At 37.7% G+C, this 13,248-nt stretch overlaps 1 protein-coding gene across 6 annotated transcripts in view; it reads left to right on the top strand.

Annotated features, from left to right (window-relative positions):
- The window catches only part of LOC109622238 (polycomb protein Asx), a 67,040-nt gene that overhangs the window by 29,490 nt on the left and 24,302 nt on the right, over positions 1-13,248 (top strand). For 3 of the 6 annotated variants that reach the window (XM_029875627.2, XM_029875631.2, XM_029875629.2), the window contains exon 1: positions 119-886. The exons of 1 other annotated variant lie outside the window; for it this stretch is intronic. In XM_029875627.2, coding sequence (XP_029731487.2) covers positions 873-886 — 14 coding nt within the window. In that variant the 5' untranslated portion in view covers positions 119-872. Of the gene's footprint in view, positions 1-114; positions 887-13,248 lie in introns of those variants that run through there. 2 more of the 6 variants (XM_029875632.2, XM_020076489.3) reach the window with 2 other exon arrangements.

The following is a 13,248-nucleotide window of genomic DNA, read 5'->3' on the forward strand; positions in this document are numbered from 1 at the left end:
GAAGCACGCGTCGATCAAGTTGGGACGCTAGTTTTAGTATTTTTGCAAATCAAACGCAACTGATAATTTTATAGTTCCCTATCATCCACATAAAATTTTCTAACAACTTCCAATCGGAGGACCCCTCTACCGAGCAGTTCATTCAATCCAAACACAAACACTGTCTTCCCGAATCCGTTCATTCATCCCGCGACTCCCCCTTTTCCGATCGGTATTGGTAGATCCAACCTAGACCAGAAACACACCCACACCAACGAGGGCCCCGGTTCTTCGCTACTCTGTCCGATGATGGTCCAGGTTCTTTACCCACCACAATATGTATAAAAGGAAGGAAAAAAAGCGAAAAATATAGGGACGTCGTGGTCGTAGTCGTCACAGACGACGACGACGAATACGAACCGAAATCGACGGATGTGAAGAGAACAGCGAAACAGCTACAACAGAACCTTCCTTGAGATTGGGTCTTCATCTTTTTTTCGGATTGGTTATTCCACGGTTCGCCAGACTGTGACATCGGGAAAAAGTTGAGCGAATTTTGAGTGAAAATTTTGTGGGTGATCCGGACGGGATAAGGTCTGGTGAAGACGAGTTTAGGAACTGTGAAAAAGTTGACCCGAACAAAGAGGAGAATCGGACCAGAGGAGCAGGACTAAATTAGGACAAATTTGGCCAGGGATCGCGGTTTTCTGGCGAACGAATTAGTGTCAAATATGGCACCGGAGGAAGTGCTTCGACAGGAATGTGATTTGGGAACTAGTGAACTGTGATTTTGGGACTTGGGGAATGTTTGTGGTGATTGTTTATTCGAGTGGAAAATTTGTAAACTAGGGGCTGGCTGGTATCGACGAAAAGATGAAAAAACCTAGCGAAAAATGGTCAAATACGAGTAAGTTTTATTAGATTTTTAAGATAGTCAAAGTTTGAAGGGATAAAATTATCAAAAAAAAAAGTTCAAAACTGTCATCTTCTTCATCTGCGAGTTGTATTGGTTGTTGGTCTTGGTACGGTTCACCTACCAGCAATGGCAGGCAGCAGTGAGTGGTGTTGTCGTGCCATTTCAAATTGCTACTGCTAGCATTACTTTCCAGTTTGAGACTGACTTTTGTTACTGCATTTCTATTCAATACATAGAGAATCATCCAGAGCTCGAGTCAGTTCGTCGTTTATTACTTCTCTTCCACCACACCAACTCTGGAGTCTGGACTGGATGTAGTTCAATTCTTTTGTGATCATCTTGACTCACGACTTGGCAAACTCCTTCTTCTATGGGAACTCCAGTCCAGTGGGAGACGACGGGCTTTCTTTCGGTTTGGGTTCGAAAGGCATCTGGGTGGCCTTTGACTTCAGCTGTTACTGCGAAAGCCATTGCATCTACTATTATTGTGGAGGATGGAATTTTCGCGAGAAAGGTGTACGCGAATGCATGTTGTACTGCAGTGTTGCAAAAATATGTTTTTCACCTTCATGATCTCTGTCTGGGTTGCGCTCTGTGCTGAGTGAATTGGGTCATTTTAGAACAATTTTTAAAGGTAAAATTTATTTATTTGTTGCAGAATTAGCTAGCAAATTTGGAACTGATACTGCTTAAAATCATAAATAACTTAAAATCAGAAATAACTTCTTGCTGAATTTTGCCGAGCTGAAGATTTCAGCAAAAAAATTGTTGAAATTCAGCAATATTTTGCTGAATTGTTCAGTAAACTGTGCTGATCACCAGCAACATTTTGCCGAAATTCAGCAAACTTTGCTGAAAGTTCAGCAACAATTTTTTGCTGGACTCTTCAGCACGGCAAAATTCAACAAAATATTGCTGTAAGCGTTTGGTGTGCACGAAAAATTTGTCGATTCCACCAGATGATTATTCGATGATTAGTGAACTGGAATTAAATTCAGATGCAAACTGTATAACCAGACGAGAGGAACAAGAGGAGGGCTCATGGATCAAACAGACATTTCTGGCAAGCTGACGATTTCTAAAAGATGCTTAAAATGATCGCAGATAAAAAGTAATTAAATTCATCCAGAAGTTTATCCACAAGGATTCTTTCTGGAACTCCCCTCAGAATGCTTTTCAGGATGTCATACAAGCTTCTATCCGTATCTCTACGGTTTTTTTTCTTAGTATTCCTCCTTGAATTCCTCCCGAAGAATTTCCCAGAATTCCTTGATTCCGACCGATTCCTTGAGGAGTTCTCACGAAGTGATTTCTTCCAAAGTTTTTCCTGAGACTTATAAAACAAAATTTTTGTGGGATTTCTTCCAGAGTTGATTTCGGGATTTCTACAGGAGTTTCTCCAAGGATATTTCTAAAATGTTGTCGCAATATTTTCCCTGGATTCCACTTGTATGATTATCCACAATTCCTTCCGGTGTTTCTCCCGGGATTTCATTCGGGGTTCTTTCTGGGATTTCTACCCTAGTTTTCACAAGTAGTGTTATTCCTGGAGGTTCTCGCAGAATTTCTTCATGAGTACTCAACGGGTTTTCTGCATAAGTTCTTCTCGGAATTTATGCTAGTAATTTTCCCGGAACTGCTCCCAGAATCCCTCACAGAATTTCTCCCAGAGTTGCTCATGAGAGATCTACAACAAATTTTTCCTAGCCTTTTGTCTACAGTTCTTAGAGGTTATCGCGGGATTTCTTTTAAAGTTTCACCTGAGGTTTCTTTCGGAGTTTTTTTCTCCCGGAACTTCTCGTAGCACATTCTTTTCAATGTTGCTTCAGGATCCGGGGCATGACCCCAAGATTTCCTCCGGAGTTTCTTCGAGAGTTCGTTTGTGGGATTTGTGCATGAGTTATTACTGATATTTCACATGTAGCTCTACCTGAAAATTCTTTGAGATGGTCTTCCCAGCTTTTCGTGGTAGTTTTTTCCAATTTTTTTTGCTGTGGTTTTCGTGAGTTTTTTCTCAAAGATTTTTTCCGCGAATACTCCCAAAGCTCTTCTTGCTGTCCATACCAGAAATTGTACAGGATTTTCTCTGGGGTTTCCTGTTGGGATTTCTCTAACAGTTACTCCTGGAGTCATTGCCAGGAAATTTCCTGAAGTTTTCTACTCATTCTTTCCGGGATACCTCATTGAAAATTTTTCGAGGAAAATCTCCCGGAGTTTCTTCTGCGTTTTCTTCAAAAATGTTTCGTGGTATTTGTCCCAAGGTTTATCCCGAGAATTCTACAGAAAATTCTCCCAGGATATTTTCAAAATGTTGTCGCAAAATTTCTGTTGAATTTTCTCTTGGGATTCCCCTTAACCGCTTTTCCACAATTCCTTCCATGTTTATCCCGATTTCATCATGAGTTCTTCCCGGGATTTCTCTCAGAGTTTTTACAGGAGTTATTTTTGAGATTTCTGCTAAAGTTTCTCTCATGATTTCTTCATTAGTTTGCACGAGTTTTCTGTATAAGTTCTTCCCGGTATTGCTTCCAGAGATTCTCAAAGTATTTCCCTCTGAGTTTCTTCTGCAAGTAATTAAGAAATGTCCGTGAGCTTTTGACTAGAATTTACCCTGAATCTAAGAATTCTCGCTGAGTTTCTTTCGGGGTGTCTCTTAACAGATTCCTTTCAATGTTGCTCCAAGATCTGGAACTTTCTTCCAAGATTCTTCCGGAATTCGTTTTAGTATTTCTATAGGAGTTATTTCTTTTGATTCAGGTAGTCTAAGTTCTAAGCCTACCTTTAGCCATTCTAGATTCTCGTGGTAACAGTTGTTTCCAAAAATTTCTTGTTGTGGTGAGTTATTCTCGCGAGTCCATACCGAAAATTGTACAGGAACTCCTCTGGGTTTTTCTGTTGGGATTTCTCCGGAGTTCTTGCCGGGGTTTCCAGTAGTTTTGCCAGTGGGAATGCCTTCTGCGGCAACTACTAATGATTTTTTCTGCAAGAAATTTTCGGAGAAATATGGAAAAGAAGGTGGTATCTCGGGGAAGAACTTTTGGAGGAATCTCGAGAAAAGCTTCGGGAGCTAACACCAACGCCAAAATGTTTAGAAAACTCTCTCAAAAATCTTAGAAGAAACTCTGATAGAAATTTCAGGAACAACACTCAATTTAACCCTTTCGGGACGGATGGGTCATATTAGCCCACCTTATATGATGAGCTGTATAAAATCAAGGACAATAGATAGCTATATGGTTTCTTTAGCAAAGTTGTAGCACCAGATGATAACAATTAGGAAAAAATATTATGGAACATATTTAGTTACACCAAAACATCCCAGAGATCCAGAACATTCGGTGATTTTCAGTTCTAAGAGAATGCTCTCGAATCTAATGAACACCGAGTATTTCAACCATTGTTTACACCTACATATATCCAACCGTGTTCTATAAGCCTGCGTCCATCATGAATATTGTAGCCACGTGGATTTGAGATGTTCTATGCTCTCCAAATCATCCGAAAATTCAGCCAAAATGGTCTATCAGATCAACCAAGGTATGGATAGTATCTTTGGATATTCTATTTATCAAGTTAGGTTCTACGAGGCTCTATGCAGTACAACCAATTTAATTTCCAACAAGTTAAATATTTAAAGTTCTCCAAATCATCCTGAAGATCAGGTCATATGATCTACCACAACAACCAGAACATTATATATGTCTACGGCTAACCAGACATACCCATTCAGGTTCTACAAATCAAGATGGAACATTCATGATTAATGTTGATGCGTGCAAGACATACTAGGTTCATTTATAGCATCCGAAACTTCAGGCCAAGTGATCTATAAGATCAACACAATCATTCACATTTGCTTCACCAGTACCACGTATCCATTTATGCTCAATGGGCCCATGCGCAGCATTACAGGTTTTTTTTTTGTAATCTTGATGTCCTAAGTTCTCCAAATCATCTTGGAGATAGGGCCATATGATCTACCACAACAACCAGAGCTCTGTTCGTAACTCTGGCTTACGAAATATACCTATGCACTATGCAGGTACTGCCAGAGCAAGATGGATGATTTATGATTAATTTTGATGTGTTAAAGATATTGCTCTTACTATTATCCGGAACTTCAGGTCAAATGATACTTTAGTTTAGTGATTATATACACAGTACTACAGCTTGTTTTGCATTTTATATGTTTTCCAAATTATCCTAGAAATCTGGTAATGCCCAAACTTGTTCTACAAAGAAAGATGGATCGTTTGTGGCATATTTTGATATCTGTATTCTATCTCCTCTAATAGCATCTAAAATTTCAGGTTATCTAAATAAGTCAGAAAAGGCACTCACATTTCCTTCAGCAATATAATGTATCAAATCATGTTTCTAGAGTCTAGATTGCATTAAATATATTTTTTAGTAATTTAGGCGCTGTCCATAAACTAATTTTGGACCATCTCGGACCCCCCTCCCCCTCCGTAGACTTTTGTTCAAACAAAATTTTCGAAATTTGTATGGAGCGTAGGCTTTGGCCAGACACCACTGTCCCCCCCTCCCCTTAAGAGTCTACGTAGTTAATGGACAGGCTCTTTCATGTTCTAGGTTCTATATACTTATGTGCACATATGTCCACGACCAGCGAGGCAATACTAACTGGTTCTACAAAGCAAGATGAATCATTCTTGATTAATGTTGATGTGTGTAAGACATTCTAGGTCTATTAGTCTTATCCGAAATTTAATTCCAATGATCTTTAAGATTACCTAAAGCATCAAAGCACTCACATTTTGTTTTACAATATTATTTATCCACTCTTGTTCAGTGACACTATACGCAGGAACTTATGTATTTTTTGTATCGAAATTTAGATGTTCTGTGTTCTACAAATCATCCTAGAAATCAGGTCATACAATCTACCGTAGAATGGTTAGCTAGTCCCAAGCCTTACATTCATTGGTTCTCTGTGCAACTTCGATTGCTCTGGTTAATCACGGAGTAGCAAATACGATGTGTACGGTTATCTTTAATTTGCTTTGATATAGAATTTTGAACATTTATTTGAATGAAAAGTGCTACATATTCTTTCACATGAACACTAGAAAATCACTGAAAAAAATGTGTTGAATAAAGATCTCATAGTACACCAATTTTGGAAGAACAGGAAACTACGACGTATTATTAGTAATTACATAATGGGTTGCACTATGGGGCGGCTCCATACAAAGTGGTGGCCAAAAATATTTTTTTGGTTTTTCCGCATTTTTTGAAAGTATTCTAGTAAGATTAGCTTAACATTAGTCCATCTGGAAGGTGTAACTAGTATTTAACCCAGTTAGGAACTACTTATTCCTGATCAATAAACTTAAACGTTTGTTTTTAACTTTTGAGGCAGTTCAAATGCAAATCAAAACTAGAATAAGATTGCCATGCATAAGATAAAATAGGAGAGGTGAAAGTGGAAGCACCCCCTCCCCTTTCTAGGCAAATCTGACCCCCCCCCCATTTTTTAATGTTATATGAGAGAGTTCTGTAATATTTGTTCAAACTCGTCGAATGGATATTTTTTTAATATGCTCCTATTATTTTACTGAACACATTTCAACATCATTAACCAAGTTGATGATTTGTCTCCATTTTTTATACTGCAGGAATGAATATACTGCTAAATAAAACATAATTTTCACAGATAAATTTCCATCATAACTTTATAAATCAACTGTTTCTTGAAACTTCAATTTCACAAGCAATACATACTCATTTTTCAGTTCAGGTAACATCATTCCATATAAATTTTTGGGAATTGTCAATATTTTAGATTGATTTTCACGATTTTTGAGAACATGGCAAATCAAATTCACCATATTTGACGATGATTTTATCGCATTTTTTCCAAGTGGTACGTCTGTTTGTCTGTGGTAACTTGATGCTCCTATGTTCCATATTACCACAAACAATTTGTTTGATTTCTTTTCGTTAAATTAACCACTGTGCGATGTTCACGTTGCTAGCGTTTAAGTTGAAAACAAACTTATCAATTGAAAATGTTGTCCTCGTCTTTTAAATACAAGTAGGTAGTTTTTATTAAAATTAATATATATGTTGCGGTGTTTTTCCCTGATGGTGAATATGCATTGATAATATAAACAAGATTTTCGTGAACAAAAGAAGCATTTCAGTCCAGATGGGTTGATACAGTTTATGTATGAAACGATAATTTTTGGTCAGTTTTTACCCATTTTTAACATAAAAATAATTAAGTTTGTAAGATTTTTAAGACTAATTTGACAATTAACAGTTCCATCTTTGCAGCACTGTTTAAATTGTACGATTTTTTTTTGTATGTGATCGCATAATCAATAATCGTAATTAACAAAAAAAAAATTTAAAAAAAATCCAATTTTCGGGCTTTTGTCAAAATGACGCTCATCCGCAGCTGGATTCGCGTTCCGCAGATAGTATAGACCCCAAACTAAACTGTGCTCGACCCTGCTTGTTAGATATAGACCAACTTAGGCAAAAAATGTTGTTTTTGTCAATAATCACCCATTTTTTTCTAATTTCAATTAACCGTGTAACCCCAACAACACACCCATTATAAAGTTCAATCAATAGCATTTCCAACGGTGGATTAAATTCTAAAATTAAACCGTTTTTTCACTGAGAAAATTGCATTTGTTTAAAATGCATTTTTTCTACAATTTTCACTAATTTTCTAAGTCTGATATCTGTGGCACAATGAGTTTCCATTACAGAGGGCTGAAATTTTGGGAATCTAGGTTTGAACAATCTGGCTCTCGAATTGTGTATAAGACACGTCATTCAAAGCAAGTCTTTATTTCGATTTTTGGCCACCGCTTTCCCCATAGTGGGTTGTTGTGGATTCATTTCGAAGTAGAATAACATCTTCCAAATGATATTTCCTTATAAACTAAGATACAGGCTTGGCATTGGTCATGAAGTTCACAAGCAAGCTACGGTTTTGCTCTTATGATGCGTCGCCAATGAACGTGATGTTAGCAACCATACGTCGCGTACGCAAAGCACAACGACACCACCTAGAAGCCATAGGTAACCATAACTACTTTTTTCGTTATTTAACCATCATCCATCTAGACCATCAGACGAGTCTGGAAATTGTAGGTTTGATTTGCTAGTTAATATGATTAGTAAGAAAATTTTTCAATTAATTATTTTGAATTTCTATTGCAGATGAGTGCCTGCAATGCCAAATGCAGGAATTATATTATACAATTGAATGTACAATTTGTACATTCATAAATTTCAAGGAAGTAGGGCATAACTTGTGGAGACAATATTGTAGTTGAAATCCGGGTTTGTGGATCCGTATGATACCCCTCGTGAACATTTGGCGCTATTTCTATGAAAGTTGGCTAAATACATTTTTGAAGGAATATGATTTACGCGAGGAGAAATACGATGCAACTGGTTTTATTCAAAATTCGCACCCAACTTAAAAAATAAGATTTTTTTTTTAACATCACTTGTTTTCCAACATTTGGTTGATAAGGAAATATATATATCGTCTTCAGTGTCTTGTACTTGACTCGACTCGAGTCAAGTACAAGACACTGAAGACGACCTTACAGTTGAGGTCGAAATACGTATCTGTCAAAGGATGCAAATTCTTAGTGGAATTCAAAGGAACCGTACTTAACCCGATTTTCTTTTTATTTATTTAACTATTTATAGAAAAATTAGAAAGGACGAACAAATTTCTTTTAATTCTACTACTGTGCTTATCTTCGGACAGATAGGCTTCTTCAGTGTCACGTGCTTGATAAATATTTCAGATAAGCTAAATCCTTCCCATGATCGGATATGTATTTGGTGTACATATAAAATTTCGTAGGCTTCCATGGAAAGTGTGATTTAATTCGAAATTATTCATCCGTGTGAAAAAGTTTGCTAATTTATTACTTGCTGGTGAGATTCTGGAGAAAATGTGAATTATGAGATTCACTAGGATTTTTGGGAGGACCTCCAAAGGGATTGCAGTTATCAATCCCTTTGGAATGGTAGGATCAAAGCCTGATAGGATTGCGGTTCAGGCTACGGTAAGAGGAATTTTGCTGGGATTGGAAGACGCTAAGGGGCTGTCCATAAACCACGTGGTCATTTTTTGGGAGATTCCGAACTTCATAAAGAATTCTATAGAAAAACATCTAAATGAATTCTGTAATAAACACCTAGAGGATTTACATTAGGAACATCTGAGAGAATTCCATAATCATCTTCCGAATGAATTTAAGGAGATTCTCCAGAAGCTGCAGTCGTAGCTCCTGAAGAAATCGAAGAAGGAACTTCCTGAAGAATGCCAGGGTTTCTCCAGGATTTTCTTCTGTAAATCCAATCTCTCCCAGAATTCATGCAAAATTTTTCCCAGAAGTTGCTTCTGGGATTGTTCCAAGTATTCTTTGTAAGATTCATCCTGAAAATACTTCCTGGATTCCTCTAGGTGTTTCTTCTGTGGTTATTCTAGGAGTTCCTTCTGGGATTCCTCCTGGAGATCTTTCTGGGTTTCTGCTGGAGAAACTCCTTTCTAAAAAAACTAGGCATACCTTCAGGAATTCCTCTAGAAGTTCCTTTCTGTAGGAACTCGTGATTACTCCGGGAACATCTTCCGGGATGCCTCCAGGACGTCTCAATAGCATTCCTCCAGAAGGGCCTTCATTGGATCTTCTCACAAAACTTTCTGGGGTACCTCGGGGATTTTGTTCTGAGATGACACCAGGTGTTCTTTCTGGAATTCCTACAGGAATTTCAACCGAGATTTCTTCCGGAATTAATTAAGAAGTTCTTTGCGAAATTCCTTCAAAAATTTATTCCAAGATCCCAACAACATTGATTGTATTGGCTCGGCAGTCAGTCAGTCAGTTTGTATAAGACTGCCGTGCAAAAATAATCAATGTGCCAAGAATTTCCGGTTGAAATTTCATCCAATTACTTTCAAGATTCCTTCAGGAATCCTTTCCGGGATTCCTTCAGGATCATCTTCCGGAGTTCCTCCTGGATTCCTCCAAAAACTTCATAAGACATTCCTCCGGGAGGTCCTTCTGAAATTTCTCTAGGAACTCATTCAGCGATTCATCCGGGTATCCTTTCTCAAATTCAACCAAAAAAAAATCTTGCGGGATTCCTTCAAGAACTTCTTCAACCGTTCCTCCAGGAACTCCTTTCAGGATTCTTACATTAACTCATTTCAGAAATTATTCCTTTTTCACTTTCTGCAGATTCTTATGGAATTCCTCCGAAAGATTATTCTGGAATTCTCCTAGGCTCAGTGTACCAGTTATGGCTATAGTACCTCAAATTCGCCATAGTCGATTTTCAACCTTTAAAGATACAAATCAACAAGAAAAAAAGTGTGAACAACAGATCACGATCACAAAAGATGATTGCAATCATTCAAACTTCACAATTTGCGCAAATTATGGTAGAAATAAATCATTTTCCTTAAAATTTCGGCCTCCTTGCACCCTATTTCGCCATAGTGTACCAGTTATGGCAACTCCCATAAGGAATGCATGTAAATAGTGCGAAGTGGAACCCAAATTAACAAATGTGTCCATAACTGGTACAGGGTTCCTATCATTGGCACATGCCGTAATAAATACTAAAAGTAGTTTTGGCTCCGTTTTTATATTTTTCCTATAAAGTATGAAAACTAATCAATCATTTGACTTATTGTTTACATTCGTCGGTCTTCTTCTTATTGTTGTAGAAATAGTTTTTCTTAGGTGGTGCGATAACTGGTACAGGCACCCTAGATGTTCTTAATCCTTGTGGAATTTATTAAACAATTCAGGAGTTTTTTTTTATAGAACTACTTAGTAGGAGTTCCTCCAGGGGTTCCTTCTGATTTCCCCACGAATGTCTCGCTAACAGTTCAATCTGCGAATTGTTTTTGGGAACCTCAAAAGAAAAAAAATCTGAATCTGTTATACTTATTATTATTAGCTTCATTTACGAGGCTTTCAGCCCTACACAGTTAGAAAAAATCACCGACTTCGGTAATGTTTTACCGAAATCTCAACCGTTAAGTTTGTTTTACAGGAAAAAATCGGTAAAAGAAGCAACTTTTACCGAAGTTCGTTAGAGTTTGACAGATAAACTATAACATTTTACCGAAATTTGGTAATTTTTAACAGAATTCCGTTAAGAATCCATTACCGAACGCTCAGCGGTTGAGATTTCGGTAAAAATTACCGAACGCGATTAGCTGTGTAGGCTGGTTCGCCTCGGAATCTTAAAATGTTCCAAAAAGAGGAATTATAAAAAAAAATGTCCGAAGGAATGTATTTAGGAACTTCTCGAGGAATCTCAGAAGCAACTCCTGGAGAAATCTCGGTGAAAATTCTTTGAAGTTTTTCGTAACTCCTGGAGGAATCTCGTAGGGAATTCCTAAACAAAAAATCTCGGCCAATATTGATCTGGTTCTTATCAGATTTCTCCACTATAATTTTCATTCATTTTCTATAAGAAACCCTCACCGAAATTGCCGTTCAATACCCTACGAATTTTCCTCAATGACATATCAAAGTTGGTACGCAGTATGTCTGTTAGAGTTCCGCAAGATTTTCAATAGGATTTGCATGGGAATCCAAGCTGAATACCTCCTATCGTAACAACTGCAATCGTATCAGGGTTTGATCTTATCGTAGATCTAACTGCAACCTTTTGAAGTCCTCACCCCAAAATCCCAGCGAAATGCCTTTCAAAATGTCAGTCAGCGTTACCCTCGGAACGCTCAACAGTCATAAATTAGCGCACACTTTCACGTGGGTGAATCACACATTTCGAATTCAATCACGCTGTCCATGAAAGCCAACATTTTTTTTAAGTTCCAAGACCACGAATCGTCAAGGACTTTGAAAATATTCTCATAGTAGGTAACCACGACATGCAGTGCCCTATGAATTTCTGCACGAATTTATGATGGCCTGCTTACTCTCACAGAAGAATTTGACGTTTGAGCGGTGCCGCTCCGCTCAATGGTCAAATTGTCTGTGAGAGTAAGCACGTCAGCATAAACTCTGGCAGAAGTCTATAAATGTAATGGTTTTATGTTAACTGGAAAAACTATTCGGTGTGAATAAAATAGAATAGAATAACAAATATGTTGGGACGACTTGTCACAGAACTAAAACTACACATTGAGAGCAGCTTCTACTTCAAGCAGCTTCAATACTGCAAATATATTTAGTTAATAAATGAATGATTACATATTTATTACATCTTACAATGTAGTGTTCGTTCACGAGACAGGCGTATCTCCCAACCAAAGTGCAGTTCCTTCCTCGTTGACGAACTAAACGACACTGCCGAGTCATTAAATTAAAGCCACCGTCGGTCGTCGCGCCGCCGCTTCACACTCCACTTCTGCATTAGGGTTACCAGTTCCACTCAGCATCAAGCGTACTAAAACTGTACGCAACAAAATAAATAGCATACTTTAGGAATATGTTTGAGATTTTGTCAAGGGGTAGCCTTGGCTGAATGAATCAAAATTCATGTACATTTTGGATGACCTGGTATATTTCTAATGCATTGAAAAAGTAACTGAAAGTAATATTTTGGTTTGGAGGATCTTCATCTTCTTCTTTGTTTTGGCTCAACGTCCCCACTGGGACTTGGCCTGCCTCGCTTCAACTTAGTGTTCTTTGAGCACTTCCACAATTATTAATTGAAGGGCTGTCTTTGCCTGCCATTGCATAAATTTGTACATTGTAAGGCAAATTCAATGATACACTATGCCCAGGGAGTCGAAAAAAGTTTGTCGACTGGAATGGGAATCGAACCCGCCGTCTCCGGATTAGCGATCCATATCCTTAACCGCTGGCTAACTGGTTCAGAGGATCTACTTGAATATATTTCATAACAAAAAGACACAAATCAAAGTCTTGGTTGATTCGGTAGATTGAATGGTCCAAATAAACGTACTTTTTGGAGGAACTAGAATACCTGTAATACGTTGACGCACTAGCAAAAGTTAGTATTTTGACTAAGAGGGTCTACTTGGATATGTTTTGATACGATATAACATATTTGAAACGTTTGTTGATCTGGTAGATCAAGTAATCTTATTTCGGGACAATTTGGAGTGTCGTCGATATCTGAAATACTTTTGAATCGGTCGGAAATAGTTTTCTTGACTCAATGAGTCTTATCAAACATGTTCTGCTAAGAGGAACGTTGTAAATTCATGTATTTATTTGAATCTCCCAGTATTACAACTCCAGGACAGTTTGGATGACCTAGAACATCCCGAAAAAAATATTTAACATAATATATCAGTGTTTCCCTAAGTATTATGATGTACACCATTGGAAAAACATAAATTC

This window comes from Aedes albopictus, chromosome 3 (genome assembly GCF_035046485.1).
Source record: "Aedes albopictus strain Foshan chromosome 3, AalbF5, whole genome shotgun sequence".
NCBI lineage: Eukaryota > Metazoa > Arthropoda > Insecta > Diptera > Culicidae > Aedes > Aedes albopictus.